General features: G+C 42.8%; 1 protein-coding gene across 2 annotated transcripts in view; it reads left to right on the top strand.

Annotated features, from left to right (window-relative positions):
- The window catches only part of LOC115167402 (gamma-aminobutyric acid receptor subunit beta-2-like), an 88,034-nt gene extending 68,969 nt beyond the window's left edge, over positions 1-19,065 (top strand). The window contains exons 6-10 of one of the 2 annotated variants that reach the window (XM_029721802.1): positions 5,301-5,438; positions 5,673-5,825; positions 13,261-13,505; positions 13,848-13,988; positions 16,719-19,065. In XM_029721802.1, the coding sequence (XP_029577662.1) occupies positions 5,301-5,438; positions 5,673-5,825; positions 13,261-13,505; positions 13,848-13,988; positions 16,719-17,105 (1,064 nt within the window). In that variant the 3' untranslated portion in view covers positions 17,106-19,065. The remainder of the gene's footprint in view (positions 1-5,300; positions 5,439-5,672; positions 5,826-13,260; positions 13,506-13,847; positions 13,989-16,718) is intronic. The other variant, XM_029721811.1, reaches the window with a different exon arrangement.
- The last annotated feature ends 3,126 nt before the right edge of the window (positions 19,066-22,191 follow it).

Genomic DNA, 22,191 nt, shown 5'->3' with positions numbered 1-22,191 from the left:
GCAGATAGCCCGGTTAGCCAATGTGCGACAGCACTGGTTGGTCGGCCCAATTGAGGTAGTATGTACATGAATGTATAGTTAAAGTGACTATGCTTATATGATAAACAGAGAGTAGCAGCAGCGTAAAAAGAGGGTTTGGGAGGGGTTGGGGGGGGCACACAACGCAAATAGTCCAGGTAACCATTTTGATTACCTGTTCAGGAGTCTTATGGCTTGGGGGTAAAAACTGTTGAGCCTTTTTGTTTTAGACTTGGCACTCCGGTACCGCTTGCCATGCGGTAGTAGAGAGAACAGTCTATGACTGGGGTGGCTGGGGTCTTTGACAATTTTTAGGGCCTTCCTCTGACACCGCCTGGTGTAGAGGTCCTGGATGGCAGGCAGCTTAGCCCCAGTGATGTACTGGGCCGTACGCAGTTGGGCGCCCATAAAACTGCTGTCATTTCTTCCGGCGCCATTTTGAATAATGACATTTAATGCTAGTAAAAATTCCCTGACTTAGGTCAGTTAGGATCACCACTTTATTTTAAGAATGTGAAATGTCAGAATAATAGTAGAGAGAATGATTTATTTCAGCTTTTTTTTTTCATCACATTCCCAGTGGGTCAGAAGTTTACATACACTCAATTAGTACTTGGTAGCATTGCCTTTAAATTGTTGAACTTGGGTCAAACGCTTCATGTAGCCTTCCGCAAGTTTCCCACAATAAGTTGGGTGAATTTTGACCCATTCCTCCTGACAGAGCTGGTGTAACTGAGTCAGGTTTGTAGGCCTCCTTGCTCGCACAAGCTTTTTCAGTTCAGTTCAGTTTCAGTTCTATTGGATTGAGGTCAGGGCTTTGTGATGGCCACTCCAATACATTGACTTTGTTGTCTTTAAGCCATTTTGCCACAACTTTGAAAGTATGCTTGGGGTCATTGTCCATTTGGAAGACCCATTTGCGACCAAGCTTTATCTTCCTGACTGATGTCTTGAGATATTGCTTCAATATATCCACATAATTTTCATCCTCATGATTCCATCTATTTTGTGAAGTGCACCAGTCCCTCCTGCAGCAAAGCACCCCCACAACATGATGCTACCACCCCTGTGCTTCACGGTTGGGATGGTGTTCTTCGGCATGCAAGCCTCCCCCTTTTTCCTCCAAACATAACAATGGTCATTATGGCCAAACAGTTCTATTTTTGTTTCATCAGACCAGAGGACATTTCTTCAAGAAGTACGATCTTTGTCCCCATGTGCAGTTGCAAACCGTAGTCTGACATTTTTATGGCGGTTTTGGAGCAGTGGCTTCTTCCTTGCTGAGCGGCCTTTCAGGTTATGTCGATATAGGACTCGTTTTACTATCTAGGAGTCATTTTAGGATATAGGAGTCGTTTTACTGTGGATATAGATTATTTTGTACCTGTTTCCTCCAGCGTCTTCACAAGGTCCTTTGCTGTTGTTCTGGGATTGATTTGCACTTTTCGGCACCAAGGTACGTTCATTTCTAGGAGACATAATGCGTCTCCTTCCTGAGCGGTATGACGCCTGCGTGGTCCCATGGTGTTTATACTTGCGCACTATTGTTTGTACAGATGAACGTGGTACCTTCAGGCGTTTGGAAATTGCTCCCAAGGATGAACCAGACTTGTGGAGGTCTACAATTTTTCTGAGGTCTTGGCTGATTTCTTTTGATTTTCCCATGATGTCAAGCAAAGAGGCACTGAATTTGAAGGTAGGCCTTGAAATACATCCACAGGTACACCTCCAATTGACTCAAATGATGATCAGAAGCTTCTAAAGCCATGACATAATTTTCTGGAATTTTCCAAGCTGTTTTAAGGCACAGTCAACTTAGTGTATGTAAACTTCTAACCCACTGGAATTGTGATACAGTGAATTATACATGAAATAATCTATCTGTAAACAATTGTTGGAAAAATGACTTGTGTCATGCACAAAGTAGATATCCTAACCGACTTGCCAAAACTAAAGTTTGTTAACAAGACATTTGTGGAGTGGTTGAAAACAAGTTTTAATGACTCCAACCTAAGTGTATGTAAACTTTCGACTTCAACTGTATATCACTCCAGTGTAAATTGCTAAATTGTAATTACTTCGCCACTATTGGCCTATTTATTGCCTTACCTCCTTACTTAATTTGCACACACTGTATACAGATTTTTCTATTGTGTTATTAACTGTACGTTTGTTTATTCCATGTGTAACTCTGTGTTGTTTTTGTAGCACTGCTTTGCTTTATCTTGGCCAGGTCGCAGTTGTAAATGAGAACTTGTTCTCAACTGACCTACCTGGTTAAATAAAGGACTTGTTCTCAACTAGTCTACCTGGTTAAATAAAGGTGAACAAATAAATAAATAAAAATACAATTTGAGCTGTTCTTGACATTATATGGACTTGGTCTTTTACCGCTATCTTCTGTATACTCCCTCTACCTTGTCACAACACAACTGATTGGCTCAAATGCATTAATAAGGAAAGAAATTCCACAAATGTACTTTTAAGGAGGCACACATGTTAATTGAAATGCATTCCAGGTGATTATCTCATGAAGCTGGTTGAGAGAATGCCAAGAGTGTTCAAAGCTGTCATACAGTTCGGCCCTAAGTCTTCCACTTAGGTACCAATGCCAGATAGCCTAAAATAATGAAAGAAAATTCTAAATGTAACCTATAGATATAAATTGCAGAAGAATGATACATTTATGGATTTTTTTAAGGTATTGCTTTCTCTTTATTAAACCCGCCTGCCACCCACCCGCCCTTCATCCACACAATACTTCATGACCCTAAACCCAGCATACACATCTACAAATGCACACACACATGGCCGACGAGCCGTCCTCCCCTCCCCAGCCTCATAGTCTCTTGGCTGGCCCTGTCCACACTCTGTTTGATCGGAAGTCAACAACACATTAGAACCCGCAGCATGGTGGATGGGGATAGGCTAATTGGGGTGATACTGAGCTGTTCCATTAGTTCTGTGGATAAACTGGAGAGACAGTTCCTACTGCATAGTAGTAGTGGACTGTAGTTGGTGCTGCATGCTTTTACACAAGGATTAGCTACAGTACTATGTTTTTGGCTTGGGCTAGGTTGTATTTTGATACTGGTAGTTTTTCTATTCTGTACTATTTGAGGCTTAACTGTCAGTGTAGGCATTACAAATCTCAACGATAGACACGCCAAAAACAATGACGAGCTACATTGGTGTCAGAAGTGGGATATGCTGTGTTTTGACAGTGGTATTGTTTCTATAGTATCTGGTTCTTCATCCAACTGTCACATATAGCATTAGATAACTCAATGACTGACTGGCCACACCATTACAATAACCAGCTATAGTGTCCTCTCACAACTCCTATCTATCCATCTGTCCTGGGTCAGAGCGAGGCACAGGGAGGAATTATGTCTTCATTTTTCAGAAAATCAAAGGCTGAGAGTTTAATTATTCATTGCGTCTAAATAGGTCACTGCCTCTTATTATGAGTGGCAAGCAGAGGAAGTAGTACTCAGAGAAGGAGAGCGGGAAAGAGATAGAGAGAGAGAGGGGTTAAACAGAGAAAGAGAGAGAGATAGAAAGAGAGAGAGGGGGATGAGAAAGAGGGCGAGAGATATGGAGAGAGAGAGGGGGGGTTGAGAGCAAGAGAGAGATATGGAGAGAGAGAGAGGCGTAGAAAGAGAGGGAGAGAGATATGGAGGGAGACAAAGAGAGAGGGAAAGAGAGGGGTTAAACAGAGAAAGAGAGAGAGAGAGAGAGAGAGAGAGAGAGAGAGAGAGAGAGAGGGGGTTGAGAAAGAGGGCGAGAGATGGAGGGAGAGAGAGGGGGGGTTGAGAGCAAGAGAGAGAGATATGGAGAGAGAGAGGCGTAGAAAGAGAGGGAGAGCGATATGGAGGGAGACAAAGAGAGAGGGAAAGAGAGGGGAAATGCCTGCACCGCCTGCATGCTGCCTGTGTTATGTTGCTCTATATGACAAAGGGTGAGGCTAACAGAACAGAAGGGTTATCACAATAGAATAGTTATCACAACAGAATGGTTATCACAATAGAATAGTTATCACAACAGAAGGGTTATCACAATAGAATAGTTATCACAACAGAAGGGTTATCACAACAGAAGGGTTATCACAACAGAAGGATTATCACAACAGAAGGGTTATCACAACAGAAGGGTTATCACAACAGAAGGGTTATCACAACAGAAGGGTTATCACAACAGAAGGATTATTACAAATCAAATCAAATCAAATGTATTTATATAGCCCTTCGTATATCAGCTGAAATCTCAAAGTGCTGTACAGAAACCCAGCCTAGAACCCCAAACAGCAAGCAATGCATGTGAAAGAAGCACGGTGGCTAGGAAAAACTCCCTAGGAAAAACTCCCTAGAAAGGCCAAAAACCTAGGAAGAAACCTAGAGAGGAACCAGGCTATGAGGGGTGGCCAGTCCTCTTCTGACTGTGCCGGGTGGATATTATAACAGAACATGGTCAAGATGTTAAAATGTTCATAAATGACCAGCATGGTCAAATAATAATAATCATTGTAGTTGTCGAGGGTACAACAAGCACGTCCGGTGAACAGGTCAGGGTTCCGTAGCCGCAGGCAGAACAGTTGAAACTGGAGCAGCAGCATGGCCAGGGGGACTGGGGACAGCAAGGAGTCATCATGCCAGGTAGTCCCGAGGCATGGTCCTAGGGCTCAGGTCCTCCGAGAGAAAGAAAGAAAGAGAGAAAGAGAGAATTAGAGAGAGCATATTTAAATTCACACAGGACACCGGATAAGACAAGAGAATACTCCAGATGTAACAGACTGACCCTAGCCCCCTGGCACATAAACTACTGCAGCATAAATACTGGAGGCTGAGACAGGAGGGATCAGAAGACACAACAGAAGGGTTATCACAACAGAAGGGTTATCACAACAGAAGGGTTATCACAACAGAAGGGTTATCACAACAGAAGGTGAACAGATGATCTACCCAGTTAGCGGACAGTTTTTGGTCCCCTGAAATGTCTTCTGTAATCTCCATCTCTAATTGTATGTATTATTAAACCTACCATTATGTTCTCTAGTAGCATTTGACAAACCAGAATATAAATAATTGATGTAAATAGTAAGCATTACAGGACCAAAAATAGAACCTTTGAGGAAAACCGGATGTCAACTCAACATGTTGAGAGCCTCGTGTCCCTGTCTTTTGACATTGACCATAGCCATTTGAGCATTGCTCCCATTTTGGCCCGCTAGGTTAGTTTGGTATGTATTCTAAGACTGTAGTACCTGTGTTTGTCCCCTGCAGATGGCTACACCACTGATGACATTGAGTTCTACTGGCGAGGTGGAGATGGAGCTGTGTCTGGGGTGGAGAGAATAGAGCTGCCTCAGTTCTCCATCGTGGACTACAAACTGGTCTCCAAGAACGTGGTCTTCTCTACAGGTACACAGCGGCGGCCATTTTGATACAGTATACCTATGTATATCTACGGTTATACTGTAGATTTTCAGGGGTTGATACACAGATATTCTGTATATTACCTTTCTATGCTTTAGAGTCCTTATTCCCTCCACTTCAGGTCGTTATTGTAAAATACTATGTATTCTCAATGGTTTACCTGGTTAAATAAAGTAAAATAAAAAATAAATAAAGTTCTGTCTATATTCCTCCATGCAGGTTCCTATCCCCGCCTGTCTCTGAGCTTCAAGCTAAAGAGGAACATCGGTTACTTTATCCTGCAGACCTACATGCCCTCTATCCTGATCACCATCCTGTCTTGGGTCTCCTTCTGGATCAACTATGATGCCTCCGCTGCCAGAGTGGCCCTGGGTAAGACTGCCCAACGATCGATCAATAAAGCCATCGAGATTCATCAGTCAGTCAGTCAATCAATCAATCAAATAAAACTTATACAGTATAGCCATGTTTACAAACATTGGTGTCATAGTGTTCGCATTGTTTTGAAATGTCATGTAAAATATGCATTGTTGTTCATGGGTGACATATAAAAGAAAGAAATGGAGCATTAATATTCTGCCCTAAACCAGATACGATAGTGATTACATATAGTCCTTGCACCTTGATCGTATTGCTATCTAATGACAATTATATTAGTACTGTGAATGATTTGTGAAACCAGGGTTATTGGCCAGGATAAGGTCCTAATGAGCGCCTTAGTCCACTGACCTGTGTCAGGTGATTGTCAGGTGATTGTCAGGTGATTGTCAGGTGATTGTCAGGTGGAACTGGATCCTGTTTGTTGTTTTTCTGATGAGCTTTTCTCTTATGCTGTGTGATTGGCTGGCTGGCAGGCTGGCTGGCTGGTTGATTGGCTGGCTGGTTGGTTGGTTGGCTGTCTGGTTGATTGGCTGGCTGGCTGGTTGGCTTGCTCTGTCTGTCTGTCTTTCTGATGTGTAAACCATGATGCCTAAATATTCACCTGACTGGTTTATCTATCCCCGATGTCCAGATTTAAATAGCTGAATATATCCCCGATGTCCAGGTTTCATATAGCCCTGTCCTGAACATGAGCCCTGTCCTGAACATGAGCCCAGTCTTGAACATGAGCCCTGTCTTGAAAATGAGCCCTGTCCTGAACATGAGCCCTGTCCTGAACATGAGCCCTGTCCTGAACATGAGCCCTGGCCTGAACATGAGCCCTGGGCTGAACATGAGCCCAGTCCTGAACATGAGTCCTGTCCTGAACATGAGCCCTGGGCTGAACATGAGCCCTGTCCTGAACATGAGCCCTGTCCTGAACATGAGCCCTGTGTATTGTTAATTCTAGCTCTAGATGGTATCAGAGGCCATGGGGAATGCAGCATGAACAGGCATAGTTAGCTGTGTGACTGCGTGGCCGATGGATGGCAGAGTTACGTATAATACCTATGAATCTGACCAAATGCAGATTATATAACACAGAAATCTAACATATCAAACACAATGGGTATATAACGCAGAAATCTAACGTATCAAACACAATGGGTATATAACACAGAAATCTAACATATCAAACACAATGGTTATATAACACAGAAATCTAACATATCAAACACAATGGGTGTATTGGGTCTAATAACACAGATGACTAATGTATCAAACACAATGGGTGTATTGGGTCTAATAACACAGATGACTAATGTATCAAACACAATGGGTGTATTGGGCCTAAAAACACAGGTGAATCGTGCTGTGACTAATACCAGGGCTGCTTCCCAAATGACACCCTATTCCCTATATAGTGCACTACCCATAGGGCTCTGGTAAAAAAAAATAGTGCACTACTGTATGTAGGAAGTAAGGTGTTAAAGGGGGTAACACACTGGGCTGCTTCTTATGTCTACAGATGCATATATGATATATATATATATATATATATATATATATGATGGTGCTGGAGGAGATGTCTGCTGTTTTACGGGCTCCTAACCAATTGTGTGTGTTTTTTCGCGTTATTTGTAACTTATTTTGTACATATTGTTTTTCTGCCACCGTCTCTTATGACCGAAAAGAGCTTCTGGATATCAGGACAGCCATTACTCACCTCGTACTGGACAAAACATTTTCTTTAACGAGTCAACGATTTACTTCAGAAACCGGACAAGGCCCGAATCCCCGTCATTTGCATGAAGAAGAGACAGAGATACAGGGGACGTAGGTCGGGGTGCCTTTGTAAGGATCCAACGACGAATGAGTAATCCCCCTCTACCAACAGTCCTATTATCCAACGTGCAATCATTGGATAACAAAATGGATGAGCTCCTATCAAGACTATCCTACCAATGGGACATAAAAACTGTGATATTTTATGTTTCACTGAGTCGTGGCTGAATGACTACATGGATAACATACAGCTGGCTGGGTTTTTGCTCCATCGGCAAGACAGTACAGCTGCCTCCGGTAAGATAAGGGGTGTTGGTCTGTGTCTATTTGTAAATAACAGCTGGTGCAAGAAATCTAATATTAAGGAAGTCTCAAGGTTTTCCTCACCTGAGGTAAAGTATCTCATGATAAGCTGTAGACTACACTATTTACCAAGAGAGTTGAAATCTATATTTTTCATAGCTATGAAATTTACCACCACAACCGATGCTGGCGCTAAGACAACACTCAACGAGCTGTATAAGGCCATAAGCAAACAAGAAAATGCTCACTTAAATCCGTTTTGCCTAGTTTCTACCAGCATGTTAAATGTGCAACCAAAGGGGAAAAAAACTCTAAACCAACTTTACTCCACACACATAGACACGTACAAAGCTCTCCCTCACCCTCCATTTGGCAAATCTGACCATAAATGTATCCTTCAGATTCCTGCTTACAAGCAAAAACTGAAGCAGGAAAAAACCAGTGACTCGCTCAATAAGGAAGTGGTCCGATGATGCAGATGCTAAGCTACAGGACTGTTTTGCTAGCACAGACTGGAATATGTTTCGGTATTTTTACGATGGCATTGAGGAGTACACCACATCATTCACTGGCTTCATCAATAAGTGTGTCAATGATGTCATATCTCAACCAGAAGCCATGGATTACAGGCAACATCCACACTGAGCTTAAAGTTAGAGCTGCCGCTTTCAAGGAGTGGACTCAAACCCAGAAGGTTATAACAAATCCCGCTATATCCTCCGACGAACCATCAAACAGGCAAAGCATCAATACAGGACTAAGATTGAATCCTACTACACCGGCTCCGACGCTCGTCGAATGAGGCAGGGCTTGCAAACTATTACGGACTACAAAGGGAAGCAGTTCCATTACATACACAGCCTCGATCTTCCCAGTGACACGAGCCTACCAGACGAGCTAAATGCCTTCTATGCTCGCTTCGAGGCAAGCAATACTGAAGCATGCATGAGAGCACCAGCTGTTTCGGACGACTGTGTGATCACGCTCTCCGTAGCCAATGTGAGTAAGACCTTTAAACAGGTCAACATTCACAAGGCCACGGGGCAGAAGGATTACCAGGACGTGTACTGTACTCTGATCATGCGCTGACCAACTGGCAAGTGACTTCACTGACATTTTCAACCTGTCCCTGACCAAGTCTGTAATACCAACATGTTTCAAGCAGACCACCATAGTCCCTGTACCCAAGGAAGCGAAGGTAACCTGCCTAAATGATTACCGCCCCATAGCACTCACGTCTGTAGTCATGAAGTGCTTTGAAAGGCTGGTCATGGCTCACATCAACAGCATCCTCCCGGATACCCGAGACCCACTCCAATTTGTATACTGCCCCAACAGATCCACAGATGATGCAATCTCTATTGCACTCCACACTGCCCTTTCCCACCTGAACAAAAGGAACACCTATGTGAGAATGCTATTCATTGACTACAGCTCAGCATTCAACACTATAGTGCCCTCAAAGCTCATCACTAAGCTAAGGACCCTTGGACTAAACATTTCCCTCTGAAACTGGATCCTGGACTTCCTGACGGGCCGCCCACAGGTGGTAAGGGTAGGTAACAACCCATCTTCCACACTAATCCTCAACATGGGGGCCCCTCAGGGGTGCGTGCTCAGCACCTTCCTTTACTCCCTGTTCACCCATGACTGCATGGCCAAGCATGACTCCAACACTATCATTAGGTTTGCCGATGACACAACAGTGGTAGGTTTGATCACCGACAACGATGAGACAGCCTATAGGGAGGAGGTCAGAGACCTGGCAATGTGATGCCAGGATAACAACCTCTCCCTCAACGTGATCAAGACAAAGAAGATGATTGTGGACTACAGAAAAAGGAGGATCGAACACACCCCCATTCTCATCGACGGGGCTGTAGTGGAGCACGTTGAGAGCTTCAAGTTCCTTGGTGTCCACATCATCAACCAACTATCATGGTCCAAGCACAATAAGACAGTCGTGAAGAGGACACGACAAAGCCTATTCCCCCTCAGGAGACTGAAAAGATTTGCCATTGGTCCTCAGATCCTCAAAAGGTCCTACAGCTGCACCATCGAGAGCATCCTGACTGGTTGCATCACCGCCAGATATGGCAACTGCTCAGCCTCTGACCGCAAGGCACTACAGAGGGTAGTGCGTACGGCCCAGTACATCACTGGGGCCAAGCTTGCTGCCATCCTCTATACCAGGTGGTGTCAGAGGAAGGCCCCAAAATTGCCAAAGACTCCAGCCATCCTAGCCTGCTACCGCACGGCAAGTGATACCGGAGTGCCAAATCTAGGTCCAAAAGGCTTCTTTACAGCTTCAACCCCCAATCCATAAGACTCCTGAATATCTAATGAAATAGCTACCTGGACAATTTGCATTGTCCCCCCCGACCCCCGTTTTTACGCTGTTGCTACTCTCTGTTTATTATCCATGCATAGTCACTTTACCTCTACCTACATGTACAGTGGGGGAAAAAAGTATTTGATCCCCTGCTGATTTTGTACGTTTGCCCACTTACAAAGCAATGATCAGTCTATAATTTTAATAGTAGGTTTATTTGAACAGCGAGAGACAGAATAACAAAAAAATCCAGAAAAACGCATGTCAAAAATGTTATTAAATGATTTGCATTTTAATGAGGGAAATAAGTATTTCACCCCTCTGCAAAACATGACTTAGTACTTGGTGGCAAAACCCTTGTTGGCAATCACAGAGGTCAGACGTTTCTTGTAGTTGGCCACCAGGTTTGCACACATCTCAGGAGGGATTTTGACCCACTCCTCTTTGCAGATCTTCTCCAAGTCATTAAGGTTTTGAGGCTGACGTTTGGCAACTCGAACCTTCAGCTCCCTCCACAGATTTTCTATGGGATTAAGGTCTGGAGACTGGCTAGGCCACTCCAGGACCTTAATGTGCTTCTTCTTGAGCCACTCCTTTGTTGCCTTGGCCGTGTGTTTTGGGTCATTGTCATGCTGGAATACCCATCCACGACTCATTTTCAATGCCCTGACTGAGGGAAGGAGGTTCTCACCCAAGATTTGACGGTACATGGCCCCGTCCATCGTCCCTTTGATGCGGTGAAGTTGTCCTGTCCCCTTAGCAGAAAAACACCCCCAGAGCATAATGTTTCCACTTCCATGTTTGACGGTGGAGATGGTGTTCTTGGGGTCATAGGCAGCATTCCTCCTCCTCCAAACACGGCGAGTTGAGTTGATGTCAAAGAGCTCCATTTTGGTCTCATCTGACCACAACACTTTCACCAGTTGTCCTCTGAGTCATTCAGATGTTCATTGGCAGACTTCAGACGGGCCTGTATATATATTCTTGAGCAGGGGGACCTTGCGGGCGCTGCAGGATTTCAGTCCTTCACGGCGTAGTGTGTTACCAATTGTTTTCTTGGTGACTATGGTCCCAGCTGCCTTGAGATCATTGACAAGATCCTCCCGTGTAGTTCTGGGCTGATTCCTCACCATTCTCATGATCATTGCAACTTCACGCGGTGAGATCTTGCATGGAGCCCCAGGCCGAGGGAGATTGACAGTTCTTTTGTGTTTCTTCCATTTGCGAATAATCGCACCAACTGTTGTCACCTTCTCACCAAGCTGCTTGACGATGGTCTTGTAGCCCATTCCAGCCTTGTGTAGGTCTACAATCTTGTCCCTGACATCCTTGGAGAGCTCTTTGGTCTTGGCCATGGTGGAGAGTTTGGAATCTGATTGATTGATTGCTTCTGTGGACAGGTGTCATTTTACAGGTAACAAGCTGCGGTTAGGAGCTCTCCCTTTAAGAGTGTGCTCCTAATCTCAGCTCGTTACCTGTATAAAAGACACCTGGGAGCCAGAAATCTTTCTGATTGAGAGGGGTTCAAATACTTATTTCCCTCATTAAAATGCAAATCAATTTATAACATTTTTGACATGCGTTTTTCTGGATATTTTTGTTGTTATTCTGTCTCTCACTGTTCAAATAAACCTACCATTAAAATTATAGACTGATCCTTTCTTTTGTCAGTGGGCAAACGTACAAAATCAGCAGGGGATCAAATACTTTTTTCCCCCACTGTACATATTACCTCAATTACCTCGACTAACCTGTACCCCCGCACATTGACTCTGTACCGGTACCCCCTGTATATAGCCTCGCTTCTGTTATTTTATTGTTGCTCCTTAATTATTTGTTATTTAAATTTTATTTTTTTACTTCACTTTATTTTAGTAAATACTTTCTTAACACTACTTTTAAACTGCATTGTTGGTTAAAAGGGCTTGTAAGTAAGCATTTCACTGTGCGGTATACTGCACTTGTTGTATTCGGTGCATGTGACAAATAAAATTTTGATTTGATTTGATTCCTGGACCTTTTGGTTGGTCCCCTGGAATTTGGACAGAGACTCAACACTCACATACACATACACACACATGCAAGCACACACATATGAACGCTTACACGCACATACACTTACAGTACATGAATGAACACACACACACATACCCCCACACGTGTGCCCATACACAGCTAGGCAAAAGTTCCATGTAGATGTTGGGGAATGAGGAACCATCTGTCCGTATGGGTTCATTAGGTCTGTAGAATGAGGAACCATCTGTCCGTATGGGTTCATTAGGTCTGTAGAATGAGGAACCATCTGTCCGTATGGGTTCATTAGGTCTGTAGAATGAGGAACCATCTGTCCGTATGGGTTCATTAGGTCTGTAGAATGAGGAACCATCTGTCCGTATGGGTTCATTAGGTCTGTAGAATGAGGAACCATCTGTCCGTATGGGTTCATTAGGTCTGTAGAATGAGGAACCATCTGTCCCTATGGGTTCATTAGGTCTGTAGAATGAGGAACCATCTGTTCCTATGGGTTCATTAGGTCTGGAGAATGAGGAACCATCTGTCCATATGGGTTCATTAGGTCTGTAAGGGTGCCAAACTATTTCACTACTATGGACTTGTTTACTACTCACATCCCTGTTGGCTGTTTCCCGACCCTGTACCAGGAGGACACAGGATTATTCTGGTCCTTTATCACATACAGAATCCGATATAAACTGTAGCTGATTTCATCTCCTTTGAAGACGCACACCTGACACCCATTTCAGGTTTAGGGTTTTTTGATTCGATTGAAAGCACAATTGAAAAACAATAATGAAAAACGATTTATATTCAGCGCTGCAGATGAGGACAGTAAACGTTGAAAACACTTGTTTGATAAGTAGTCATCTTGCTTGTTTACGACTAAATTCTCTTTCCAATGATCTCCGGTGTTTTTTGATAACTATTATAAAGCTGATAGGCTCTGAATTACTTGTTTATGACATTATTTTGGTGAATGCTGTGATTGTAAAGGTAAAATGTGATCTCCAGGTATCACTACAGTGCTGACCATGACCACCATCAACACCCATCTGAGAGAGACTCTTCCTAAGATCCCCTACGTCAAGGCCATAGACATGTACCTGATGGGCTGCTTTGTGTTCGTCTTCCTGGCCCTGCTGGAGTACGCCTTCGTCAACTACATCTTCTTTGGACGGGGGCCCCAGAGGCAGAAGAGGGCCGCCGAGAAACTAGCCGTCGCCAACAACGAGAAACTCCGACCCGACCCCAATAAGGTAGGTGTCTCTGGATAGGAAGGGAGTAGGGACAGATGGTTCTAGAGAGGTTGTGTTGTTGGTGTAATGTGGTGTCGGATGCAGTAGGAGAACACAGGCTATTTTTTCTCTCAAGGTCAATGTGATGCTTCTGTGATCAACTGTTGACTTGATGTCCTTTACCAGGGTTCTCTCTGCACTAGGGCTCTACTACACCTCCATGTCCCATTGGTGTAGCCATGTGTATCTATCAACCACACTTCAATGAAAATACACCTTTATTAGTTAGACCAGGATTTGACAACATCTGACAGCAAGCTGCGATTTCTCCATGGTAACAGTGCTGATTTTGTATGCTTGCAGTGGATGGTGGGAAATGTAGTTCAGAGAGATGATGCTCTGTATGCCAGAATGAAACAGAGGGAAATTGACGCGTATGACACGATGTGGGATCCCATCTTTGTGGACGATGCCGCATTAGGACTAGGCGAGCAAAGAAATAAGGTACTGGAAGGTTTTGAAAGTCAAAACTTTAACAAAATGTCATCAATCTGAATCAACACCCCCCCCCCCCCCCCACCGATCAGAGGAAAATACTGTAGTATTTTTGTGCATTTCTTTAATTTTATTCTATAGATTTTTAAAGGCAACTTTAATCATCACTTCCCACCATTGTGTTTTTTTCCCTTCTCTTGATTTGCTCTTCATGCATTTTCCTAACAAACACGTCATTGTAGTGGTTGAATAAATTACAGCATAGTTTGGATCTGCGTTCCAAATGGCACCATATTCTCTATTTAGTGCACTACTTTTGACCAGGACCAATATAGGGAATAGGGTGCCATTTGGTACAGAGTCTACTTCTCAGTGAAGATATTATACACCTTTAATTGATGGGAAACCTATAAAAATGGGGGGACAGGAAATGCTGGTTGTAATTACAAGCTATTCCAAAGCTAATGTTGGTATGACAGAAAAATGAACATCTGAGGTAAATTGATAACTCTCCCAAATAGCAAGTGAAGCAATTGAAAGGAAATTAGATGGTTAGTGGAATATTATCACTCAGCCTACTAACAGAGAAGAAAAAGACAAAAGATTATTTCTCATTCTGAGTTTTGCCAACTGAGTGGCCTTGGAACAGAGTATAAACAACAGATATCATTGATTTTTTTTTCTTCTTTCAACTATTAAGTTGAAAATCTTTTTTGATTTAGAGATGTTTTGTTTAATTCTGAAGTCAGGCTATGGATGAAGAAACTCCCGATCCACTTCCTCACAACGTCTCTCCTAACCTAAACCTAACTTTGACGCCTGAACTTTCAACCTTAAGCTCTACTTCATCTTTGCAATATTTCCTTATTACTGTTTCTCTCAACCTTTATCCTCTCACATTTCTTCCTTTTGTTTACGTTGTTTGTTTACTTGGTTTGTCTTGTTCTGACTAGACAGAATGTTAACCACATGCTGGCTAAAATTATGAGATGCCAATGAAGATGATTTCTCCATGAGAATGATTTATATATATATATATATATATATATATATATATATATATATATATAAATATATATATAATATATATATGTATATATATATTATATATATATATATACACACACACTACCGTTCAAAAGTTTGGGGTCACTTAGAAATGTCCTTGTTTTTTAAATAACATTTTAAAAAATGTGTCTGTTAAAATAACATAAAATTTATCAGAAATACAGTGTAGACATTGTTAATGTTGTAAATGACTATTGTAGCGGGAAACAGCTGATTTTTAATGGAATATTTACATAGGTGTACAGAGGCCCATTATCCGCAACCATCACTCCTGTGTTCCAATGGCACGTTGTGTTAGCTAATCCAAGTTTAGCATTTTAAAAGGCTAATTGATCATTACCAGTCTCAACACCAGTCTCAACGTCAATAGTGAAGAGGCGACTTCGGGATGCTGGCCTTCTAGGCAGAGTTCCTCTGTCCAGTGTCTGTGTTCTTTTGCCCATCTTAATCTTTTTTTTTCATTGGCCAGTCTGAGATATGGCTTTTTCTTTGCAACTCTGCCTAGAAGGCCAGCATCCCGGAGTCGTCTCTTCACTGTTGACGTTGAGACTGGTGTTGAGACTGGTAATGATCAATTAGCCTTTTAAAACGATAAACTTGGATTAGCATTGAAGCTGCCAGTTGAGGACTTGTGAGGCGTCTGTTTCTCAAACTAGACACTCTAATGTACTTGTCCTCTTGCTCAGTTGTGCACCGGGGCCTCCCACTCCTCTTTCTATTCTGGTTAGAGCCAGTTTGCGCTGTTCTGTGAAGGGAGTAGTACACAGCGTTGTACGAGATCTTCAGTTTCTTGGCAATTTCTCGCATGGAATAGACTTAATTTCTCAGAACAAGAATAGACTGATGAGTTTCAGAAGAAAGTTATTTGTTTCTGGCCATTTTGAGCCTGTAATCGAACCCACCAATGCTGATGCTCCAGATACTGAACTAGTCTAAAGAAGCCCAGTTTTATTGCTTCTTTAAGCAGAACAACAGTTTTCAGCTGTGCTAACATAATTGCAAAAGGATTTTCTAATGATCAATTAACCTTTTAAAATGATAAACTTGGATTAGCTAACACAACGTGCCATTGGAACACAGGAGTGATGGTTGCTGATAATGGGCCTCTGTACGCCTATATAGATATTACATTCAAAATCAGCCGTTTCCAGCTACAATAGTCATTTACAACATTAACAATGTCTACACTGTATTTCTGATCAATTTGATGTTATTTTAATGGACAAAAAATGTGCTTTGCTTTAAAAATAAGGACATTTCTAAGTGACGCCAAACTTTTGAACGGTAGTATATATGTATATATATAGTATATTTACAGGACTGCCAGTTTATACTTATGTGTAATGACTAGCTATTGACTTATAGAAATATAATCTATAATTAAGTATTACATTTCATGGTAAATACACTCGCTACTGTAAGTCAAATGTGTCCTATTAGAACAACCACAGAACAGTACTTGATAAACCCCTCCATCATAAACTATGAGAACAACTAATAATACATTACTAATAAAACGCACACATAATTATTTTTAATTAACAGTAAAGATAGACACCTTCAAAGTATGTTAAGTAAGCATAGATTATTTAAGAATAAGATCTATAAACCTTGCCTCCATTCACTTCCTCTCACGGCCCCTCCTCTTCCTCCCCCCTCCTCGTATCACAGATGACCGCCTCCCTGACTGATGACAACATCCTGTTTGGTTCCCTGGAGATGAAGAACGAGATGGGGGGTGTTCCTCCTGAGCTGTCCAGGTCCTTGGGCCCTGGGGGTCTGGGTGACCCCCGCAACACCATGCTGGCCTACGACAGCTCCACGCTGCAGTACCGTAGGGCCGCCATGGCCCGCCAGAACTACGGCGGCGGACCACACAGCGCCCTGGAGCGCCACGCCACCCAGAAGAAGTCCCGCCTACGGAGACGGGCCTCGCAGCTCAAGGTCAACATCCCTGACCTGGCTGATGTGAACTCTATCGACAAGTGGTCCAGGATGATCTTCCCTACTGTGTTTTCCTTCTTTAACGTGATCTACTGGCTCTACTACGCTCACTAAGGAGAGATGGATGGAGGGATATCATGGAGACGAGAGAGAGAGAGAGAGAGAGAGAGAGAGAGAGACAGCAAGAGAGAGAGAGAGAGAGAGACAGAGAGAGACAGAGAGAGAGAGAGAGAGAGAGAGAGGGAACAGCGCACCTATTTTTTTTTCTGATTCATTTTAAAGAAATGTGTGAAATAAAAGAAAATAATTTTGTAAGGAAGGAGCGCTACACCCGAACACTTCTTCTACAGTCAGCTTCTATCTGCCATGACTTTTCTGATCTGGGAATAACCTCTAATGACTGACCGACAATTCAACAGGGGAGAGGAGAGATTTTAAAAAGACAGACAGACAGACAGACATTGTGCCTGTTCCCGAAGAAATGTCAATATATCACTCTAATATTTGTCATTTGTAGCTTAACTCTCTGTGGATCAAATATTTATGCTTGTGTTTACTTTAAGGATTTGTTTTGTTTTAGTATGTGTGTTTCGTTCATAGCCGAGCTATCTGCATCCAGGAAAGCTTTTCTCGAGGATTTTAAATGGGGTTGATCTTTGATAGATTATTTTCCTATAGTTATTGTATATCAAAAACATCCTTTTAAAAAGCATGCTTCTGTTTCATTTCTGCTGCATCTCCATCTTTAACGATGGAGCACAAAGCATTTTGGTTTTTAAAACTAGTTAAGGTTATTTCTTCTGTGTAGCAAGAAGTGTTGCAGGCGCCATTCCTGCAGCACTCTTTTCACACCCATAGCTTAGGCTGAGCTTGGGGTTTATTTGGGGACCAACAACAACGGGCTACTGTAAGTGAAAGTACCGCAGCTGGTCAATAGGGAGCACTCTTCTCTATGGACATTCCAATGGGTCTTCAGTGCTGCCATTTCTGTCCTGCCATTTTGTGGGTTCATGACCTTTAACCTAGAGGTCATGACCCATCGTACATTCTGGCCATTGAAGTTCCCATGAAGGTTTCATATGTAAAAGTATAGTAAGACGGTGGATCTTGAAGCTCTGACCTGCCAAGTGTTTTTGACCTGACTTTGTTGTACTTCTCAGAATCTAGTAGTCCACCAAATCAAACTGGCCTCGTTTAAAGAGAGAGACAGTGCTGTTAAACCCTTGCCTCTGCATTGCCAGTGTGGGCGGCATCAAGGGGAGAGAGGTTTGCTTTATTTTATAACCCAGGGGGGTGCTTATTTACATTGCTGATGGACATCAAAGATAGCTAAGCCCATCTTTCATTGCAATGAAAGTTGCTGCATAAATATAGTAATCCACAATCATATCAATAGAGTTTATTGGTTCTAGAACTTTGACACGTTCCATTGTGATTAGGTTTTATGTTTTGATGAATTGTAGATATAAGGTTTTAAAAATCATGTTGAAAAGGACATGGTCCATTTTTAAAAACTAAATATTAATGAAAAACCAGATGTATAAAAATTATGAATGAATTATATATTTAAACGGGTCTGTTGTTGTTTTTTTTTGCAGTCTAACTAACTAACAGGTAAAATGTACCGTGGCCGGATTACACAAATCAAAAAAGCTGAAATTCATCAAAGAAAAATAAGAATGTAATTTTTCCTGACCCTGTACTTTGTACTTTAAGTTTTTTCTTTGTTTAGTTTCTTATTTTCCCCATTTCTTTCTAGTGGACTTTTAAAAGCAGCTACTTGGCAGCGAGGAAACTAAGGCTCTACCACTACCTACCAACTACCAGACACTAATAAAACATCAGTGTTTTTATGCATGGGTCAAAACCATTTTTTTTCTCTCCAGAAAGGACTGTGACAGGACCTGAGATGAATCCACCACGTTACCACGACGCATCAGGCATATTTTGTACAAAGTTCCTGTAAATTCCAATTGTAATATTTCATAATAATGACTAATGTAAATAACTTGTGTATTGATTGTCAGCCATTATGAAGATGTATCTAAATTCAATTAAAACGTAATTCAGCCTACACTGTATATCACTTCATATACCCAATGCATGATGTGACTGGGAGAAACTGTATCCAATGCATGATGTGACTGGGAGAGACTGTATCCAATGCATGATGTGACTGGGAGAGACTGTATCCAATGCATGATGTGACTGGGAGAGACTGTATCCAATGCATGATGTGACTGGGAGAGACTGTATCCAATGCATGATGTGACTGGGAGAGACTGTATCCAATGCATGATGTGACTGGGAGAGACTGTATCCAATGCATGATGTGACTGGGAGAGACTGTATCCAATGCATGATGTGACTGGGAGAGACTGTATCCAATGCATGATGGGACTGTGAGAGACTGTATGCAATGTATGATGTGACTGGGAGAAACTGTATCCAATGCATGATGTGACTGGGAGAGACTGTATCCAATGCATGATTTGACTGGGAGAGACTGTATCCAATGCATGATGTGACTAGGAGAGACTGTATCCAATGCATGATGTGACTGGGAGAGACTGTATCCAATGCATGATGTGACTGGGAGAGACTGTATCCAATGCATGATGTGACTGGGAGAGACTGTATCCAATGCATGATGTGACTGGGAGAGACTGTATCCAATGCATGATGTGACTGGGAGAGACTGTATCCAATGCATGATGTGACTGGGAGAGACTGTATCCAGTGCATGATGTGACTGGGAGAGACTGTATCCAATGCATGATGTGACTGGGAGAGACTGTATCCAGTGCATGATGTGACTGGGAGAAACTGTGTGTATACAGAGGCTCTGAGAGGGAACAGGCAAACGAGCCACAGATATAGGGTTGCAGATGTAATCCTCTCTCTCTCTCTCTCTCTCTCTCTCTCTCTCTCTCTCTCTCTCTCTGTCTTCATAATGGGTTCAGAACACAGCAGTGGATCCATTTCTATGGTGATGTAGTAGTGGGATTGTTATGGTGTGGCACCAGTCAGCCATCCTGCCAGTCAGCCATCCCCAGCCATCCTGCCAGTCAGCCATCCTGCCAGTCTGCCATCCCCAGCCATCCTGCCAGTCAGCCATCCCCAGGGATATCATCATATCTGTCCCTACTCCCTTCCTATCATGGAGATGAGAGAGAGAGAGAGAGAGAGAGAGAGAGAGAATCAAACCTCACTCACAACCAGCCAAGAGTAGAGAATAGAGAGATCCCCCTGACTCAACCTCACTCTCTCACACCCTCACTGGATTCTTCCACCCACCACCACCCTCACTGGATTCTTCCACACCCACCACCACCCTCACTGGATTCTTCCATACCCACCACCACCCTCACTGGATTCTTCCACACCCACCACCACCCTCACTGGATTCTTCCATACCCACCACCACTCAAACTGGATTCTTCCATACCCACCACCACTCAAACTGGATTCTTCCATACCCACCACCACCCTCACTGGATTCTTCCACACCCACCACCACCCTCACTGGATTCTTCCATACCCACCACCACTCAAACTGGATTCTTCCACACCCAAAACCACTCAAACTGGATTCTTCCATACCCACCACCACCCTCACTGGATTCTTCCATACCCACCACCACTCAAACTGGATTCTTCCATACCCACCACCACCCTCACTGGATTCTTCCATACCCACCACCACTCAAACTGGATTCTTCCATACCCACCACCACCCTCACTGGATTCTTCCATACCCACCACCACCCTCACTGGATTCTTCCACACCCACCACCACCCTCACTGGATTCTTCCATACCCACCACCACTCAAACTGGATTATTCCATACCCACCACCACTCAAACTGGATTCTTCCATACCCACCACCACCCTCACTGGATTCTTCCACACCCACCACCACCCTCACTGGATTCTTCCATACCCACCACCTCTCAAACTGGATTCTTCCACACCCAAAACCACTCAAACTGGATTCTTCCATACCCACCACCACCCTCACTGGATTCTTCAATACCCACCACCACTCAAACTGGATTCTTCCATACCCACCACCACCCTCACTGGATTCTTCCATACCCACCACCACTCAAACTGGATTCTTCCATACCCACCACCACTCAAACTGGATTCTTCCACACCCACCACCACCCTCACTGGATTCTTCCACACCCACCACCACTCAAACTGGATTCTTCCATACCCACCACCACTCAAACTGCATCAATCCTTTCCCTCTCATCCCTACTTCTGATATGACAATTACTGACAGTGCTGAATAGTTAATGTTTTAAAAAGTGAGTGTGGTTATTATTTATGACTAGTGATCATCATGCCTGTTTACACTGCTGGGACAAATAGGAGGAGAAGGGTGTTTTTTTAACTTGTTCATTCCCAGGCCTATTCATTTAGGTGGGAATTTAGACTCGCGCTAAGCAGATGTAACTAGAATGTTATTCACTGTTTATGTACTTTTCTCTCTACACATATTCTGTACTTGAACTTAAGAATGAGAATAGTATGCCATTCACCTTCTAGACATTGAAATGAAGGTTTGGAGGAGGTTTGTCTACACATAAGCCGTATTCTGACCTAACTTAATGTTACCACCTTTACGAGCGATGAGACGATGAATAAGGTCCAACAACCTGTCGGTTCCAAGAGGAACGACGTCTACTTCCTTTTTCCCAATAGAAATAACACCATTTTCCATGCAGTGTAATTTACAAATTGATAAGAGCTACTGATAACACCAAGGTAAATGAGTAACAAGAGTCATTAAAGCTCGTTTTTCAACCACTCCACAAATTTCTAGTTAACAAACTTTAGTTTTGGCAAGTCGGTTAGGACATCTACTTTGTGCATGACACAAGTCATTTTTCCAACAATTGTTTACAGACATATTATTTCACTTATAATTCATTGTATCACAATTCCAGTTTGTCAGAAGTTTACATGTACTAAGCTGACTGTGCCTTTAAACAGCTTGGAAAGTCCAGAAAATGATGTCATGGCTTTAGAAGCTTCTGATAGGCTAATTGAAATCATTTGAGTCAATTGGAGGTGTACCTATGGATGAATTGCAAGGCCTACTTTCAAATTCAGTGCCTCTTTGCTTGACATCATGAGAAAATCAAAAGACCTCCACAAGTCTGGTTCATCCTTGGGAGCAATTTCCAA

This window comes from Salmo trutta, chromosome 3 (genome assembly GCF_901001165.1).
Source record: "Salmo trutta chromosome 3, fSalTru1.1, whole genome shotgun sequence".
Classification (NCBI taxonomy): domain Eukaryota; kingdom Metazoa; phylum Chordata; class Actinopteri; order Salmoniformes; family Salmonidae; genus Salmo; species Salmo trutta.
Note: the sequence above shows the minus strand (reverse complement) of the source record. Positions and strands in the feature narration are given on the sequence as shown.